At 44.1% G+C, this 20,157-nt stretch overlaps 1 protein-coding gene across 8 annotated transcripts; it reads left to right on the top strand.

Annotated features, from left to right (window-relative positions):
- The first annotated feature begins 5,583 nt into the window (after positions 1-5,583).
- Positions 5,584-19,204, top strand: LOC136529084 (uncharacterized). Of its 8 annotated transcripts, none has more exons than XM_066522137.1 (8): positions 5,584-6,154; positions 6,391-6,450; positions 6,533-6,584; positions 7,615-7,754; positions 14,657-14,766; positions 14,878-15,587; positions 18,610-18,734; positions 18,820-19,204. In XM_066522137.1, exons 1-2 carry the CDS (start codon positions 5,590-5,592, stop codon positions 6,444-6,446), a joined length of 621 nt encoding a protein of 206 aa, XP_066378234.1. In that variant the 5' UTR covers positions 5,584-5,589; the 3' UTR covers positions 6,447-6,450; positions 6,533-6,584; positions 7,615-7,754; positions 14,657-14,766; positions 14,878-15,587; positions 18,610-18,734; positions 18,820-19,204. The 8 variants fall into 8 exon arrangements, with proteins under 8 accessions (XP_066378234.1, XP_066378233.1, XP_066378236.1 ...); XM_066522136.1 differs by having other exon boundaries at positions 14,853-15,587; XM_066522139.1 differs by lacking the exon at positions 7,615-7,754 and having other exon boundaries at positions 14,853-15,587.
- Positions 19,205-20,157: the final 953 nt, after the last annotated feature.

Here is a 20,157-nt window from a genome sequence, read left to right as displayed (position 1 = left end):
TGTTGAAACAAATTTTGTTGTGTTCCTTGTCACCAGATCTACATGATAAAAATATTGCATGTCATTTTTGAGATACTTTTCTGTAGAGCTTTATTTAATTCTTGATATTGCTGATATCTTGTAAAATGTGTAGTAAAACCTATATATATCAGAAAAATATGCTTCCAAGTTTGTTACTCTTATTGTGTAATGTACTTCCTAGGAAAAATATATGCCATGCATGTCCTGTAAAAAAATTGTGAGATGTAGTTCAAGTGCCTTTAATGGCTGATTTTTGTTATTTTTGCTAGAGAGCAAAATTTGTATAAAACATGTATGTGATAATTTTTGTGCAATGATTATTTACTGTATAGAACATAGGAAAAATATTACATCTGTTGTTTGACACTTTTCATAATACAAAGTATTTTTATGTTCATAATTATGCCATAGCTTGTTATTTTTGTGTAGGCTACTCCACTTATTCAAATGTCATAAAAATTTAATGGTAGACTACTTAGGGTAGTATTGTGCTGTGGTAATTTTCTAAGATTTTTCTAAGCTATAAAAATAGATGTTGCTATTTAAACCTATTATTAATTAGGGTTTAATCAAGTGTTGCTTTATGTATGATTAAGAAATTAGTGAAGCTTTGGTGTATCTTTGAAGTATTTAATGAGATGTGTTGACTTAGCATATTAGTAGTAGAAGAGAATGCAGTAGATGACATGTGCTTGTAGTACATGTTCTTGGATGATGTTGACTACCTTGCATTCAAGCATATCCATTGTGTTCATTTCATCCGATGCACCTTTTGCATAAGCACTTACGCACCTGCATCATACAGGATCGCAAACCGAGAGCCCAGTCGTCATACCCGAGGAGCCCGAGGAGCAGCTCGAGGTGCAGCCGCAGGAAGTGACCGAAGCAGACGAGGAGGACGTTGAGGAACTTCCGGAGTGCCCCGATCACCGCTCGAGCTCCTTCGAGAGAGGCTCCCCTGGTTTGCAATTATTAATTAAATGCTTTACTTTAATTGATGCATTACATTCAGGAGTTGTTTGCAACCGTTGCTGCATTATACCTTGTCTACCTTTGTTATACTATATCCTTGTTACCCTGGTATCCGTAGTCGAGTCAATACTTAGCTAGCTTAGACCGGTAGAAGTCGGGTGATTTACTGTCACCTGCGGCTATAGGTGGTTACCTGGATCTGCTTGGATAACTATGTAGTCATGGTATAACTAAGTGTTAATTTGAAGTTGAGACCGGACGGAGACTTACAGAGTTTTGGACTGTAGTGCTTTCTGTCTGTGTCGATTAAGGACCGACCGTTGTTGGGCCTCGAGTCATGTTGAACGCATGCCTTACATTTAGCTGGCCGAATAAAGTACCTTTTGACCGCGAAGCTGGGAGATTATTCGGGCCGAGTAGATTGCCCGTAGCTCACTGTACCGGAGCAGGTGTGGTAGGACACGGGGCACGATGATAAGACCAAAGGCAGTCGGTCGGCCCCTGGGTACATGTGGTTCCTGGCAAACTCGAGATTTTCCTGGATAGTTGACTCAGTGACCGATACCTCACTTTAGCGGGTGAGTGAGGTTTGTGTAAGAAATAAATCACCAGCTGGTTAGGAATCGATTCGAATCGCCATCGCTCCTGGATAGTGAGCACTTGACTTGAGTGACTTCATCGTAGTAATGTTGATGGAACACTTGGACAGTTATAATGAATATGACATTCTAGAAGATATTAATGATCATTGGTCATCATTATTTGATTAATTACATGCTTGCTCTAGTATAGGTGCAAATGTTGTCGACAGGTTAATAATAATTAACTTGACAATAATGCTTTTAGAAAGGTTCTTGAAATACTAAAAATGCCTCTTTTTGCAAATGGGTCAGCCACCCTACTATAAAGCCCTTTATATCCTTGGTGTCATTTTATTTTTGGTTATGTCGGGTAAGTCTAGCTGAGTACCTTCTCGTACTAAGGGTTTTATTCCCACTTGTTGCAGATGGGCAGATGTATTACGGCTATTGTATCAACTGCCTTTATCCTGCGATAGGTAATGCTTAGTATCATGGGCATGGTCATTCCTTATGTCTCATCTGATGCTTTTGTTGGAGATGATAATTAGCTGGCACTGTATTTGAACTCCGTGTGAGTGTGTGTGGTTTTGAACAAATGGCTTCCGCTACTTCTATTTGAACTCGTTTTATAATAACTATGTTTAAACTCTGATGTATCTGTGATGCAAACTTTTATGTAATATGTGATGGTGACCGCTAAACTTATTACAATCTTGGCTGGTATGTGAGTTGGTTTGAAATCCTTCGTGATTTCACGGACTACCGGGTTATACAGGCTTAAGTTTGCTAAATCGTCTACTCTGACGGATAATTTTCTTACTTAATTTCGTATAATTGGTCGGTTCTGTTACAACTATTGTCATGTTTATGTCATTAGAAGCTCCAAGGTCATTGTCAATGCCAAGCTTGTTGAACTGAGGCAAAGTTATCTATGTTTCATTCTATTCTTCTTCATTATGCAATAGCTGGTGGTAACCACACCAAAACGGTACATGGGTGCTTGCACCCCAGGCCGTGCGTCCAACCAAACACAAACACTACCACCACTTCATACAGCAAAACGATCAATGGGGGCAACCAAATAGAATCATTGTCATCCAGGACAGCTAAACTAAAGCAAACCAAACAAAGGTGGGTGAATGCTTTGATGCCGACTCGGAAGAGCCTGGACAGGGCCACCATCCCGGACCGCCGACCTCGGAGCAACCAATCACATCCTATGAGTGCGTTTGGTTGAGTGCACAACTCTTGTCCAGGTTTCAGGAAGCCAGTTTTAGCTTGTTTAGTTGTTTAGTTGGGCTTGTTAGCCATGCCTGCTGTAGCCACTGACCACTTGTTAGCCAGGCCAGCTGGGAACAAGGCGGACGGCCGTTTCTATGAAGCCAGGCCTAAGCTAGCACGTGAATCCGCTCGCCTCACCTCCCGCTATTCACACGCGCACCTCCACCCGCATCCCCGGTAGCTCCTTCCCGTCCACCGTCGGCCACCGGTTTCCTCGGCCAGCTCCTCATCGTCTGCGCAGCTCCTCTACGTCCGCTCGTCGGTGACCCGTTTCCCTGGCAAGCTCGTCTGCGTCCGCGCAACTTGTTCGCGTCGATGGGGAGCACGGCCATACGCGTCGGTGATGTAGGTGCGACAGCTGCTGTTGCAGATGCTGGTGCACTGGTACAACAGGCTCCTAGCAGTGGCGGGCTGCTGCCCCGCGGCAGACGGTGGTGGCGGCAGGCAGAGGAGGGAGGAGCTGTCGAGCGAGCAGAGCACAGCGGGGCAGAGCAGCGCATCCTTGGCGGCTCCCGGCTGGATGTAGGTGAAGTCGAGGCCCTCGACGCTACCGTAGAGGTTGCCGACGCTGCCGGCCACGCCCTCCTTCCCAGCAACTTGACGGTCGCGCCGACGTGTAGGACGAGGAGGGAGAAGAGGAAGTCCACCACGTCCTTGCTCGCCTCCGCGAACAGCAGCCGCTGCGCCTTCGGTCGATGAGGAGGTTCATGCTCAGCGTCGTCGTCGTGTTGGTGGCTGCCATCGATCCGGTAAGCTGGAGCTCTACTGCAGGCGGACGTAGACGAGCTTGCGCTCGGGCGGCTAGGGAGCGCGGCAGCGGCACGCTTGGCCAGCTGGGTGCGCGTTAGGAGAGGTGGCGTTCACCAGGTGATCGATAAATTACCTCAAAGGTGGTAAACTTACCTGTACAAAGAAGAGATGACTCTATCAAAACCAAATCAGCCAACCAAACACACTAATTGCTAGCCGGACTTAAATGGTGCATGCAAGCAAACAAGTCTATCTTGGCTTGCTAGGGACAGGCTTGAGCTAGCCTGGCTTATTTTCTAGCCAGGCTAGAAGGTAGAGAGGAAACCAAACACACCCTATGTCGTTCCTTTCCTTTCAAAAGATCCAAGCACCTAGCATGACTAGTGAGTTAAAGCCTCGCCCAACGTCCTTACGAAGAGGTCCATGTTTGTGACAGTGGTTTCCATGTTGTAATGACACCAATTTAAATAACCTTTATCTTTTATTATATATGGTGTTTTTCATGCTGTAATAACACCAATTTAAATAACCCTTTATTATCTTTTATGTAGTGTTAGAGCAACTTCAAGTGTCCCTTTATATCCATCCTTATTATTTGGGATAGAGATTTCGAATTCCCCTCCAATAGACTGTTGGATCTAATCTCCCAAAATCGATATTATATGTATTTTGTCTTTCTCGGATGTCAAGCAAATTATATCGTCCGGTGGTCTCAAAGCACCATGTTTTTTCAAGCTCATATTACATAGATTTTTTTGATAGCTCCGGTGTCAAAGCAAGAATAATTGTTGCCCAAATACATACTCCCTCCATCCCAAGAATAAAACACACCTCGCTTTTCATTTTTTTTAAAATTGAGTCAAATTTATAGACAATAATATAAACATTTATATCTCTAGAAAGTTATTATAAAAATCTATTCTACAATTAATCTAATAACGACCACATATAATAAATATTAGTATTTTTGTATTTATGAAACAATAAAAGTTCGACTCGATGGTTTCATTTGGGACGGAGATAGTACTCCAAGTGGTGAAATTCAGCAAACATATGGGCTAATTGCTATCAGGTCAGGAGGCTGCCCCTGACGGCCCATGCGTGAAAGGCGTGTAAGGCCCACAAAATAAAATGAATAGCTAGGGTTGCAGCCGCCTAGGGTTTATATATAGATCTGAATCGATGAAGCCCGGGGCAGCCGAGACGCCGAAGGGAGACGGGAGCCAACCATTCCATAAAGAGAGAGAATAGGGTGAGGGGATCGCGAGCGGGATCCTTCTGATTGCTCCATCTATCGCAGCCGATGGCCATGAGAGACATCGACTGGATCGCCTTTCAAGAATCCATGAGAGAAGCCGAACTTGCCCCCGAGCTTCCCGAGATGGGGGACCGCTACCCCGACTGGATCATGCTCGCCAGGCGCGCCTACATCTCCGACCGCCGGAACGCGACCGTCGCGCACGGCCAGACCAGCGACGGCAGCCCTATCCAGGTCTCCCTCTTCGCGGCCGACCCGCCGGCTGTCTCCCACCTCCGAGTTCACTGCCCCGGCAGGGAGAACGAGTTCAGCCACAACCCCGCGGTCATCTTCTCCCGGGACGATCTCATCCTCTTCGACGTCTGCATGGACCGCGTCGGCATCAGCGACTACTTCATCTACCGCGCCCACCCCAAGGACCCTTCGCTCGTCTGGATCCCGGACCCCGAGCCCTAACCCTCGGGCCTCGGCAACACCGGGATTGTGTCCTGCGGCGCCAACCACTTCGCGTTAGCTGCTCTGTACTGGGGCAAGGATGTGTTCAAGGATGTGTTCAATCTGGCTGTCTTCTCCTCCAGGACTGGGGCGTGGAAGACCAGGGTGGCGCCGGTGGAGCCGTCTGAATGGGTTACTAAGAACCAACTCGATGTTCTAGGCTTCCAACCAACCAAGGCGATCCCGCTGAAAGGTTCACTCTTGGGCTGGGTCGATTTGTTGCGGGGCATCATGTTCTGCGATATCCTTTCTGATGACCCCAGGCTTCACTATATCCCAATGCCTGAACCGATGCGGGGCAATGTTCAATATAAAGGTGACTCAGCATTCTTCAGGGATGTCATTGGCTGTGGTGAGGTGATCAAATTTGTTGAGGTGGAGTATGATGCCGATGAGGATGAGGATGAACTTGTCTACAAATGGGTTGCTGTGACAAGGAGCAGGAAGCTTGATTCGACGGAGTGGGGAAGGGCACACGAGGTCAGCAGTGAGGATGTAACAACCTCTGAAGATTTTCATGGGTGGTCTGATCTGTTGCCTGATAAGCTTTGTGTCAATGGCAAACCAAACTTGAAGAAAATGCCGGTGGGCCTCCCAACTTTGTGTGAGTTTAACAGCGTTATGTACTTGATGTGCAAGCTTATGTTTTGGCACAGCAAGGGTTGGGTGCTTGCTGTTGACACAGAATCGAAGAAGTTGGAATCTGTTGCCAGGTTTTCTGCAGTGAGCATGCTTGGTTTCATGACAGCCTACTATCCAAGTTGGTTCTCAAAATATCTCAATGACAACAGTACAGGTATTTATGCTGATATGTATCACTGGTTCCCTCTTGAATGATGGTTCACATGTTTTTATCTCTCTGTAAAATACTATGCGTTCGATTCTTGGTTGCCTGCAAGGCAGCTAGAGGCTGAGCTCCATTGATTTGTTACACAATGGGCTATAAATTGTTTTTGTCATTGTTTATAACGAGTTTATTATGTAATTGTACCTTAAAATAAGAATGTATTTAATTTTGTTATTTCTTTGCAGAAATTGAGATAAATTCCCCAGTTTCTGATTTCATTGAATCGCTTGCCCTGTACTGATATGGTATGTGTTTCATGTGTTGTCCTTACTTTGATACAACTCTTCTGTTTGCAATAGATTACAATCATTCTTTTCATGCATATAGGTGGATTCTTCCCTTGATGATTAGACTTTGCTGGATGTACTGATATCTCAAGGTACATTTGTTACCAAACTTAACATTAATTTTGTAGTTCTTTTATAAGTTGAGCTAAACTAGAAAAGGGTACCCTGTTAACATGCAACAGGGCCTTGTGCTCATTGCTTGAAATTTTGATGTGGTGGAATATGTGAAAGAGTATATATTTGTAATGACAATGTGGTGATGTGGTTTGTGAGTTCAATTTGCTTGTGTGTAGGTGGTCCGCTTTGTCAATATTAGTGGACGACAGTGTTCTGAGATTTGATTAAATCCCAAATATCTCTAGTATCACTAATACCCACATTTTATTGTCCTACTAAGTGGTAACACAGTATGTTTGACTTGTTTTCTAACCTCCCTTTTTTCTTGAAATGTATGGGCAAATGTTCAGTAACACGCCCCTGGTAGTTAAATCAGCTTTTGTCCAGTTCACTGTTCACATAAGTTGTTTGTACTTTAGTGACATTGAATTATTGCTTTGCAAGTATTGTTTGTGTTGTTCACACTTATTAGCTTGCTGTATTAGTTAACTACAGCACTATTGTTGTCATGGATAATTTAACAAAAGCTGTTTTAAGTTTGAAGTGCTGTTTCCCCTCATTTATCCCCTTGTCTTGATGGAAATTGGTTTCACAGTACCCTGAATATTAGAAGAAATAACCTTGGGAGTGTATATCTCCATTGAAAATTTATTTAAATACTCCGTTCTAAATTATAAGACGTTTTGGCTTTTCTAGATACATTGCTTTTACTATGCATCTAGACATAGTGTGTATCTAAGTTGAATCTAATAAAACCGAAACATCTTCGGTACAGAGGGAGTATTAGAGAACTCCTAAAAATGTTTTTATATTTCACTGCGCTTGTGGTTAAGTTGATACAGCCTTATTGCAGTGAATGAATAGTTCCTGTGCCATAAGCCCATAATTTGTGGTGTAGACTTGTTGTGATGTTAAAATTTTCTTTTTTGTCCATGTCCCTTTTGAGTCTAAGAACATGTTTTGAGTGAACTTTCCAATTGTGTTCTGAAAAAGTTTGTATTACAGTAAGGTTACTGTAAGGCTATCCATCGTCTTCGATGCTTGTGCTGGATACTAATGGATTGGTGGTTGCAAAAATCCTGGTTGCCGTGTTTTATGCTTGCCCCCGGGCCCTCTGGCAGGCTCTAAGGTCGTTTGGTGCTTCGGTATGTGAAAACTGAGCTGTTTCTTGTTTGCTTGCTTCCTTGCTGCTGCATTATCGTTGCTGTTGCTTTTCCTGTTTCCGACTATTTTCGGTGTTTTGATACCGTTGTGCTTATCATCTCTTGCTTATCCACATGGCCCCGGCACATCGAGCACTTCGCTGTGCTGTGTCCGCCTAGATGTCCTTCGCTGTGCCGTGTCTGCCTTAGATGTCAGCCGCAGCTAGCAGGCTCGTACTGGCACGCACCGGCGGGTCGCGGTGAAGATCAAATTTGTTTAGGAATATTATGAACATTTGTTTTTGTTTTTTTCTTGGTGCCGCTAATGCCATATATGACATAATATGTGGTATAATCTGGAGAACTAGAGAAGTTTGACCAAACTTCAGAGACACTAGTGTTGTATGCTGTCCTTGACTTGACCCTACGATTGCGTTCAGACTATTTACCTATTTATTACGTAGAGCATTCGATTTAAAGTTCATTACACCATTCTAAGTTTTATACACCATTCCAAGTTATTATTACTTGCCAAAAGTGGAATTGTAGCGTAGGTGTTCCTCTCGTAATCCAAAAGGTACCAGGAACAACCAAACCACTGGCGACCTAGTAGTACATGGTTCCACCATTCTAAACAAGGCATGCACTGTTTTTTTAAGGTTGAAATTACACATACAACGCAGACTTCCATTCTGTTTTGAGAGAGAGTTGCATTGCACGTTGCAACTTTGCAATTCCCTCAACTTGAGCCCTATGTAGTTGTAGTTCTACCCTGTTTTAACCACGCAGGTTCATTTCTCATGCACCGGAGGGCGATGGAGATTTGCCGGTGCTCTCTTAGTGCTAATAATCTATAATCCGTGACACTGCCGTGACAGTGCCAACCGTTTTGAGCTCGAAACAACAAACCGCTTTTCCTCCTTCCACGCGTCCACCCACCCACACGCAAGGTCGCGTCGCGTCGTGAACCAAACCTGCGGGCGGAGAAGGGGACACGCTGCACATAACATTCATTCCTCTAACATAATCTTAGAACATCATTCAAGTTGTTCATAAATACAAAGATATATAATAGTGCCTCCTAGTTAGCCTTCTAGTTAGGTACCTAACAGGCAGCACAAGTTACAAGTGCTAACTCCTAACAAGTAGCACAAGTTAAAAGTGCTAACTCCTAACAGGCACTTTTGATGGCATATGTACCTCCCAACAGAACTACAGGTAGCAAAATAAAGTACGCAGACCCAAAGTTGCAATGTTAGTTCATGCCTCTAACATATGTAGGAAATAGAAGTTTAGCCATTACTACTTCCTACAAGCCCTTGGACAGTGATACAGAGTAGCTGCTACATCATTCATCTCCATATCCTACATTCAAAACAAGATAAAAATAACAATTCATGAGAGATCATGTCATAATGCTTATGGAAAACTGATTGGTATTGGTAGATGAAAAATCTGATAAAACTGTTTTCAGGCATAACTTGTGCTGAGTTAAGCTTTTTACAAGCAAAAAACATGTACTAAATGTGTTGTCTACCAAAAGCACGCTACAGTTAGAAATAACAGAGCTCAAATTTCACAAAACAAGGAATTATCTCAAGTAGTTAATTGGACTTAACATATAACTCTGCAACATATAACTCTGCAGCAGACCTTGTTTCAATGAAGCACCTTAGCCTACATAACAACAGTAGTTCAGATCCCAAATAAATTAGTTGCATATTTGCTAATCACAACCCAATCCCACATGAGATGCATACATAAGGCACTAAGGGAGCTTGTTAAATGTTCCTGTAGGACAAAAGTTTAACTGGCTAGATCTCACAAATTATGAAAACTATATACATGTACAGATTAATCCTAACAATTGAAATGCAATAGTAGAAGCAGCCGATGAGCAGATATAGTTACTCTTTAATGTTTATAGTGTACTTCACTTGTAAGTAATAGTCTTGTGTCAAAATTGGTTTAATTTACAAAGATGGCAGGTACATAGTTTGTTTTAATTTACACAAGCGTACTTCACTTGTAAGTAACAGTCTTGTGTCAAAATTGGTTTAATTTACAAAGATGGCAGGTACATAGTTTGTTTTAATTTACACAAGCTAAATCCATGCAGTTTGCAAATGACTGAAAAACAAGGAACTATTCTAGCAGTTAACTGCATGTCAGTTCAGCAAAATGGTAACTCAGTTCTACAGGCAAAAAATTGCAACAACAACAACCAATTATATTAGCCTAACTGCCCCAAATTTACAACTCATGTCACAACAAACATAACCATAAGGCAAATACAAATTGCAGACGATGAGATCGATCTTTGCGCTGCCTCTGCACTTCAGTGGAGAACAGCAACAGTGTCCTTCCAAACGTCGAGGCCCTACCAACAGCCAACCCACTCTGCAGATCTCATGGAAACGCATCTGCGGTGTGTGGTTTTGGAGGTAGCAGCTCGGGATTTTGGAGGCGGCGGCGCAGCGCATGGCGAGACGAGGGGCGGCGGTGCTGGTGAATGGGGGCGGCAGCGCTAGGGTTTGGGGGCGGTGGGGCTAGGATCCAGGGGCGGGGGTGACGGGTCTGGTGGCTGGTTGCGTGGGTGGCAGGCAGCGACGCTGGGTGCTGCGAGGTCCGAGGCAGCGGGCGGTAGCGCTGGGAGTGGTGTAGCTCGAGGCGGCGGGCGTGTGTGGCGGATACGAGGTGGAGGAGAAAGGATTTGGGGGAAATAGGTCAAGCGGTCACGGACGGGACGGCGGCGGGTAGAAAAAATTCCCTCTTCCCGCGCGCCCTTGCTTGCCTGTCTGTCTGTTGCGTGGGCCAACAACCGCGACAGGGCGCGGGAGTCCAAATCTAGAGCACGGAAGGAGCACCCGTGACGGTAGTGACAACTTTCCCGCACGGTACAGCAGGCACGTGGGGGATGGTTCTGGGTCGCTGACGGAGCACGCGTCGCGGACATGGATAGTTTGGGCCGACGGGAGAAAATCCATCTCTGGTGGTGAGAACAGCGTGGGAGTAATTGTAAAGCGAGAGCTTCGGCTAGCTTAGAAGCTCATGAAAAAACGAAAAACGGGGAAAAAAATCCACATTCCAACCATGCCCTTAAGGAAAAAACTGGACCCGTAAATCTTACAACAGAGCATCTCCAAGAGTTCCCTAAATATTCCTGCTAAAAAGTTCATGTTTTCCGACTCTAAAAAAGGTATTGGGAGAAAAAAAGAAGACCATCTCCAATAGTTCCTAATATTTCACTTAAAAAAAATCAAATTTTGGTCCCACTTGGGTTTTTCTTTGGTTATTTTTTTTCCGCGCGGAACTGTTCGTGCTCGCAAACGTACGCCGCTGCCGCCTCCTTTCCTTCGTGTTGCCCTAGCCCCGCACCTCCCAGTCGGTGTTGGCCTCCTCCCAGCCGGCCGTGGCCACCTCCCAGCCACAGGCCGCCGGCAGCACCTTCCAGTAGGCCGGCCATGGCTGCTGAGAAGTCACTTCTTCAAGTGTATCCAATATCCACCACCGGACATTGCGAGGAGCCTGCAAATATGAACAAAGAAATCAATACCAAATGCCATGTAGAAGCAAATTATGTTCACAACATCATAACCCTGAGAATCTGAAAGTAATTTTCGCAAAAAAAAAATCTGAAAGTAATGTTTAGAACATCATAACCATCACAACCAAGAAACAATACCATGCGAACAGTACCATGCAAGCAGTAGTAAGCAGCACGTACAGGCCATCAGCAGGCCAGTAGCAGCAGCAGCAGCAGCCGGCCATCAGTAGGCAATTAGGTAGCAGCAGCCGGCCATCAAGCAAGGAAACCAGGTACCAGCAGCTGGCCAAAACACACTAGCGACGGCAAGAAGCACACAGCCGGCCGCGGCGAACCTAGCGACGGCCAAGGCAAACCTAACGACAGCCAATCCCGGCGGCGGCAAGAAGCACACAGCCGGCCGCGGACGCCAGCAGTCCATGGCAATCCCGGTGGCGGGAAGAAGCACACAGCCGTCTGCGGGCAAGGCAAACCTAGCGGCAGCGGCGGTGGCCGGCAGAAAACCATGGCGGCGGCGGTGGCGCAGCAAGCCCACGGCAAAACAAAGAAGATCGATGGAGTACGTACCTCATCGCTATGTCCGCGGCGTCGTTGATCGTCTACCTTGGAACTGGCGATGGAGATGTGGCGATTGTCTACCCTGGAACTAGCGATGGAGGAAGTCGCGATGGAGGAGCGCGGGAAACCTGTATCCGCGCGACTGAGGAGCTGCGCAAAGTTACACGGAACAGGAGAGGATTTCCCAAGTGCGTAAATTTTAGGAGAAAGGATTAGGAGTTGTTGGAGAGGGGTTTTTTCTCATCTTTCTAAAAACCAAGGATTAGAAGGGGATTTAGGAAACTCTTGGAGATGCTCTGAACACAACACTAACTATAACTAAACACATACTAGTAGGAGCCGCAAAGCAACTTACTCCAAAGACCAGTCAAACAAGACAAACAGGGCACGATAGTGCAACAAAAAAGGCATCAGAAAGGTCCCGTTCGCTTCGCTGAAAAAACAAGCCAAAACACTGTTCCTGCTGATTTGTCGTGAGAGAAAAACACTGTTCCGGCTGAAAAAGCAAGCTGAAAGTACGGATTATAAGACAAGCGAACATGGCCAAAACAACAACAACAACGAGAATAATCACTGGATAGAACTATGTAAATTATCCTTCTATCAGGAAGTCTTTTCAATTGGCGACTCCATGATTTGGCTTCCAGGAGATGCCTGCCTGCCATTCATAGACCAAAAGCAAAATTCCTACTTTTTTCTTAACATCTGTCCTAACCCCTGCTTCATGTGTTCTTGTCACCCACCAACGATTAAAGCAGAATATTAGGAGCGGAAGTGGAAGGCAAATTATGAAAACACATTTTCTACATGTGTACCACCATGAGGAACGAGATTAAAAACTCCTGGACATGGGGTTATATGGTGTGCACTGATAAGAAGAGAAAATGCTCCTAAAACCCTTTTGGAACACAAGAAATGTCCTCAGTTTCAATGTCAGACTACATATATGGGGTTATATGGTGTGCACTGATAAGAATGACAGGCCTAGTGCAGTGGTGAGAGCTGTCTCACTGAGTCACCAGGTCGTGGGTTCGAAGCAATCTCTCCGCAGATTTTGCGGGGGAAATGCTTGCCTCAGTTTTTCCCTTCCCCAGACCCCACTCATGTGGGAGCCTCTAGCACTGGGTCTGCCTTTTTTTTCAATGTCAGACTCATATTGTTGCAGTCAAAACACAACAATGGTAGACCAAAAGTGAAAAAAAATCTAGTGTTCTTCAGCCCTCATTTGATGAACAGCTGATCCACACTCAATATGTGATGACCCATGAACTCTCTTATCTATTGATCACATAGCAAGCACAAAAAGCAATGCTACAAAGGATAAGGCTAAGGTTAAGGCCTGAGAGGCGTACCTTTAAATAATCAACAACATGGACTACAAAGTTCCTTTGAAATCTGAGTAGATCCATTCTAGTAGTACCATTGGAACTGTGTATATTGTGCTGCTGCTGCTACATCTGCTTCAGCTTCACCACTGACAATGGTCGACCCAAGTACACTTGAGCAAAGACTCTATCCATTATGACCCTTGTTCTGCAATCTTTCCGAATGCTGCCATCTTGATCAACAAATCGCTCAAACTTCTTTTTATCATTGGGACTCCACCTTGTAAACTCTCACAAGATTGAAGATAAGATTTGATCTACTCATCGATGGAAGAAAGGCCATATGATTGCAAAGAAACATAGTGAATCTATCCATTGACTTAGCGTCGGAAGGAACATCTTCAGGAATATTCCGCAAAGCAGTGCAAAGTTGTGTAAAAAATGGAGGATCATTATATACACCACTAGTGTTGAGAGTGTAGTGATGCAACGGTACATCAGCTAGGCGCTTGAAATCCTTGCTCATCGAATCATGATCAACACCCGGAGAGGGCTTCTTGAGAATATGGAATTCATGGCGCCCATTGACAGTGAGAACTATCATGTCACGTGTCTGAAAATCTCCATTCCATGTTAGTCCCTTCCTGAGGTGTGTCAGCACATAGTCCACATAGCCTTTGAAAAGGATGGCTTCCAGATGGTGAGCACATTGGTGTCTCAACACTGTCATGCAGTCTAAATGCGACTACAGGTGGGTTTGAGGTCAGAAACTCCAGCAGAGGCTCTTTCATGAAATGATTATTAAGAGTCAAAAACTCACATATCATGGGGATAATAGGCACATCTTCAATGAAGAGAAAAGAGGTTTACCTATCAAACACCGGGAAGTTGTAGCAGTAGACATTGAGTTCTTTAGAGTGAAGGTAGCTGTCATGGGGAATATACCTTTTGAATGCACTGGCGATGAGCCCTTTAGTCCTGACAAATAAAAAGAAAAAACTTAATAACTGAAGTAATAATTGCATTTGGCAAATTTAACAAAATCAGGAATGAACGATACCTCTCAGTATTTGAAAGCAAACTAAATGCAAGCTGAGGACTGTGCTCCATGAGGTGATCATAATCAATCCTAAGTGTGGAGCTTTCCTTCAAACCCATTGCAGCTAGTTCAGCTTTGTAAAACATTACACGGTTGTTGCCCTCCTTATACCTAACCCAGCAAGTTAAACATTAGAAACCCCAGAATAAAGAGGGCAATGACCGTGTAATGTTTTACAAAGCTGAACTAACTGCAATGGGTTTGAAGGAAAGCTCCACACTTAGGATTGATTATGATCACCTCATGGAGCACAGTCCTCAGCTTACATTTAGTTTGCTTTCAGATACTGAGAGTTACCATTCGTTCCTGATTTTGTTAAATTTGCCTAATGCAATTATTACTTTAGTTGTTAAGTTTTTTTCTTTTTATTTGTCAGGACTAAAGAGCTCATCACCAGTGCATTTAAAAGGTGTATATTCCCCAAGACAGCTACCTTCACTCTAAAGAACTCAATGTCTACTACTACAACTTCCCGGTGTTTGATAGGTAAACCTCTCTTCTCTTCATTGAAGATGTGACTATTATCCCCATGATATGTGAGTTTTTGACTCTTAATAATCATTTCGCTGGAGTTTCTGACCTCAAACCCACCTGTAGTCGCATTTAGACTGCATAACGGTGTTGAGACACCAGTGTGCTCACCATCTAGAAGTCATCCTTTTCAAAGGCTATGTGGACTATGTGCTGACACACCTCAGGAAGGGACTACATGGAATGGAGATTTTCAGACACGTGACATGATAGTTCTCACTGTCAATGGGCGCCATGAATTCCATATTCTCAAGAAGCCCTCTCCTGGTGTTGATCATGATTCGATGAGCAAGGATTTCAAGCGCCTAGCTGATGTACTGCTGCATCACTACACTCTAACACTAGTGGTGTACTTAATGATCCTCCATTTTTTACACAATTTTGCACTGCTTTGCGTAATATTCCTGAAGATGTTCCTTCCGACGCTGAGTCAATGGATAGATTCACTATGTTTCTTTGCAATCGTATGACCTTTCTTCCATCGATGAGTAGATCAAATCTTATCTTCAATCTTGTGAGAGTTTACAAGGTGTTGAGTCCTAATGATAAAAAGAAGTTTGAGCGAGTTGTTGATCAAGATGGCAGCATTCGGAAAGATTAAAGAACGAGGGTCATAATGGATAGTCTTTGCTCAAGTGTACTTGGGTCGACCATTGTCAGTGGTGAAGCTGAAGCAGATGCAGCAGCACAATATACATGGTTCCTATGGTACTACTGGAATGGATCTACTCAGATTTCAAAGGAACTTTATAGTCCATGTTGTTGATTATTTAAAGGTACGCCTCTCAGGCCTTAGTCTTATCCTCTGTAGCATTGCTTTTTGTGCTTGCTATGTGATCAATAGATAAGAGAGTTCATGGGTCATCACATATTGGGTGTGCATCAGCTGTTCATCAAATGAGGACTGAAGAACACTGGATTTTTCTCCTTTTGGTCTACCATGGTTGTGTTTTGACTGCAACAATATGAGAGTCTGATATTGAAAAAAAGGCAGACCCAGTGCCAGAGGCTCCCACATGAATGGGGTCTGGGGAAGGGAAAAACCGAGGCAAGCCTTTCCCCCGTAAAATCTACAGAGAGGCTGCTTCGAACCCACGACCTGGTGACTCAATGAGACAGCTCTCACCACTGCACTAGGCCTGCCCTTCTTATCAGTGCACACCATATAACCCCATATATGTAGTCTGACATTGAAACTGAGGACATTTCTTGTGTTCCAAAAGGGTTTTAGGAGCATTTTCTCTTCTTATCAGTGCACACCATATAACCCCATGTCCAGGAGTTTTTAATCTCGTTCCTCATGGTGGTACACATGTAGAAAATGTGTTTTTCATAATTTGCCTTCCACTTTTACTCCTAATATTATGCTTTAATCGTTGGTGGGTGGCAAGAACACATGAAGCAGGGTTAGGACAGATGTTAAGAAAAAAGTAGGAATTTTGTTTTTGGTCTATGAGGCAGGCAGGCATCTCCTGGAAGCCAAATCATGGAGTCGTCATTTGAAAAGACTTCCTGACAGAATCTATCTAGTGATTATTCTGTGATATTAAAGTGTCCAAGAATGGTAGAATGATTGTTTTGCAATTATGAAGATTCCTCTGGGGGAAGAAATTTCTTTTTTGTTTTGCTACCACAAGGCTCATATAGTTATTTCTAACACAATTTGCTCACAATGTTAGTGCAAAAGGAATGGCTTAGGAGGCAAGTCATGGTTCCATGACACAAAGTCAGATCTCCTTCAAAAACTGCTATACACCTACTAAGAGGTTTAGTTTATCCTCCCCCACCCACCAACCACACACACAAACAAGACACTTTTGCAACCATACAACAACAAAGCCTTTAAGTCCCAAACAAGTTGGGGTAGGCTAGAGTTGAAACCCAGCAAAAGCAATCAAGGTTCGGGCACGTGAATAGCTGTCTTCCAAGCACTCCTATCTAAGGCTAAGTCTTTGGGTATATTCCATCCTTTCAAGTCTCCTTTTATTGCCTCTACCCAAGTCAACTTCGGTCTTCCTCTGCCTCTCTTCACGTTACTATCCTAGCCTAGGATTCCACTACGCACCGGTGCCTCAGGAGGTCTCCGTTGAACATGTCCAAACCATCTCAACCGGTGTTGGACAAGCTTCTCTTCAATTGGTGCTACCCCTAATCTATCACGTATATCATCGTTCCGAACTCGATCCCTTCTTGTATGACCGCAAATCCAACGCAACATACGTATTTCCGCGACACTTATCTGTTGAACATGTTGTCTCTTCGTAGGCCAACATTCTGCACCATACAACATAGCAGGTCTAATCGCCGTCCTATAAAACTTGCCTTTTAGCTTCTGTGGTACCCTTTTGTCGCATAGGACACCAGATGCTTGCCGCCACTTCATCCACCCTGCTTTGATTCTATGGCTAACATCTTCATCAATATCCCCGTCTCTCTGTAGCATTGATCCTAAATATCGAAAGGTATCCTTCCTAGGCACTACTTGACCTTCCAAACTAATATCTTCCTTCTCCCGAGTAGTAGTGCCGAAGTCACATCTCATATACTCAGTTTTAGTTCTACTGAGTCTAAAACCTTTGGACTCCAAAGTCTCCCGCCATAACTCCAGTTTCTGCAACCATCAATTTTATTATAATATCCTTTTTCCATCCTAAATCCCAGTGTAGTATAAAATAGCACCTTCAATGATTGCATGGATTCAGGAACCCCTGAATCTGCAGTTGTAATCAGGGCTACACCTTTAACCATGGTCTCAACTTTTAGTGACATGAGATGATGGTGAAGTAAGGATTTTTCCCCATGTGAGGGTGGAGTAAAGTTTTTTGAACTTTGAAAGCAGTAGTAACCTCATGAAGTTCCATCCTTTGAAGCCCTGATCAAACAACGATGCTAGGATGATGCTTTTGGTCAATGACACATCCTATTTCTTTTGTTGTACCATAAATACAAGAGCCACAGAGGTAGCTGTAGAAAGTAATTTCACCCTCTTAAAGTGCATATCACTGTGTTGATGAGAATTTTTTAAGGCTTACTAGGCTTTGATGCTTTTACAAATGTGCATAATTAGAACTAAAACTGCATATTCATGTACCAAGTTTTATTTACCAAAGCAAAACTCAGTATGTGGGTAGAGGCAGCCTCCTTGCATACATCATGTGTGGTACTAGTGTTTCCAAGTTGCTATTTCCTAGGAGCAGATTGACATGTGCTAAGAGAGCTAAGGTGACTCCAGATCCAAGAATGGTAAAAAAGAGCGAGGATTGGGGAGTACTACAGGTTGCTAGTTCACAAAATAAGAAAGTGCAACCAGGAATCCCATGTCACTGATCAGCACAGCGTTTTCTGTTTTATAGCACTACCAGCGCTGGTCATTAGCACATTCAGATGTCTCCAATTTTACACTAATTATATCTCCATATTTAGCCACAGTCGCTTTGTTAACACACAACCCCAAAGTTGATTAGCTTGATGGATGGCCCCACTTTGTCCAATCATTTTTTCGTGTATCTTTCCTTCCACATTCGCCGTAATGCTTTCTCCTTCAGCATGTATATAGTCCTGGGGGAGTGATAGGTCTTAGATGGGTTGAACTGGAAGTCAATTGGTCATGGAGATGGTTGATCTCAAACCAAGTTAAAGAAAATTTCATTCTTATGTAGACAAAGGGTTTTAAAAAGTTATGTACTTATATGTGGTGCATCTCTTTTTTGTATACCAAAAAACAATACCACCCCCCCCCCCCCCCCCCCGGTATGAATGATGTGTTTCTAATCACAGACATTTTTATGCCTTTAACAGGACACAAATGGGAATCCCGCAGTTTCAACATTGGAGGAGGTAGACTACTTATTATCATACCACTTCGACAAGTTTTTGGTGGATATACTGAAGCGTTTGGTTGATACTTTCGACATGAAAAACCTGTATGTGCCTTTTCTTTTGCTTCACATGCATAGCTATTACTTCATTTCTGGGAGGAACTCCATTAATGGGTGAGCATTTCTTCAGTCTGGAGCAAGTGTGGATGGATTGCACTTCGGCCTTAGCCAAGAACTGCACCCGAACAAGCGACGGTGAAAACTGATCAGGGCACTGATCGCTGGGTAACCCACGGTACTCATTTTTGTATAGTTAGGATATCCCTGTGGGCTGAAGTGCTCCGGGGAGAATTGCTCGCTAATGTGCTGAACTCCCTGATGATGAGTGTTCTCAGAGTCTCCAAGGCTGGCGACCTTCCAATCCGCCCAGGATACTTGCTACTTTGTCGCAGACTGTTGGTCTAGTTAGGGTGTGAGATAGCGGATGCTTGGCAACTGAGTATCTGACCTCTTGGTACCCAACTGGCCCCATTTTTGTATCCCTGCGGGTGAAGAAACGCCTGGGAGAATTGCTCGCTGATGTGTTCAGTTCCCAAACTCGCTGGCTACACGTCACGATTCTGAGATTTCACTGAGCCTCAAAGGCTACGCTGCCAATGATACTTGCTAGTTGCTAATTGCTAAACTGCCAATGATACTTGCAAGTTGCTAATATTTTGCAGACAAGTTAGTGTGCTTAGCATGTGTTTGGTTTGAGGACGAGATGGATTCGTATGTTTCTTTCCCTGTTTCTTTTGGATGGGATCTTCTTGTCATATATTTGGTTGACAGGACGATCTTTGTTTTCTGTTTGGATTGAAAAGGATGTTCTTTGTTTTCTGTTTGGACTGAAAAGGATGGGATGGATTTGAAAGGATGGGATGCATTGAGCTTCTGTAGTTGGGATTCAAAAGGATGGATGAGCCAAGCTTCTCCCACCTTTCACCACTGTCAGACGTTCTTCTCACTGCGCAGGCCGCCCGTACGCTGTCTTGAAAGTTAAACACGCCCTCACGTCTTGCAAGTTGCAACACCCCCGCACAGTCCCCCCGAGCTCGCCGTGCGAAGATCGCCTGGCCATAGCTCCGCCGAGCTCGCCACGCTAGAGATTGACCCGGTCCGAGCTCGCCCGAGCCGGACCGTGGGGGACCTCGACCATGCCAACCTCGTGGAGTCCCTCGGCACCTGGGTACTGGCGGAGCCAGGAATTTTAGGGAGACTGCGACGCATGCTAACAGTGACAATCAATGCACATAAATATATTATATAGTAACATACATCTAAGATTAGACAGCCATGATATATTCAAATTAAATTAATTTTCCCGTACACAAGTTCACAACAACTTAGAGAATGAAACACAAAAGATAAATTTAAGTGCTGCTAATCGGTAACTACAGATGCACACCAGCATGGTTTACGGTTTACGAGGGAACTGCATCTTGCTATTCTTCGAGTTTTGAAACCGCCGAAGTTGGTCACCACACCA

This window comes from Miscanthus floridulus, chromosome 19 (assembly GCF_019320115.1).
Source record: "Miscanthus floridulus cultivar M001 chromosome 19, ASM1932011v1, whole genome shotgun sequence".
NCBI lineage: Eukaryota > Viridiplantae > Streptophyta > Magnoliopsida > Poales > Poaceae > Miscanthus > Miscanthus floridulus.
The sequence above is the reverse complement of the archived record's forward strand: the minus strand, read 5'-3'. Positions and strand labels throughout refer to the sequence as shown.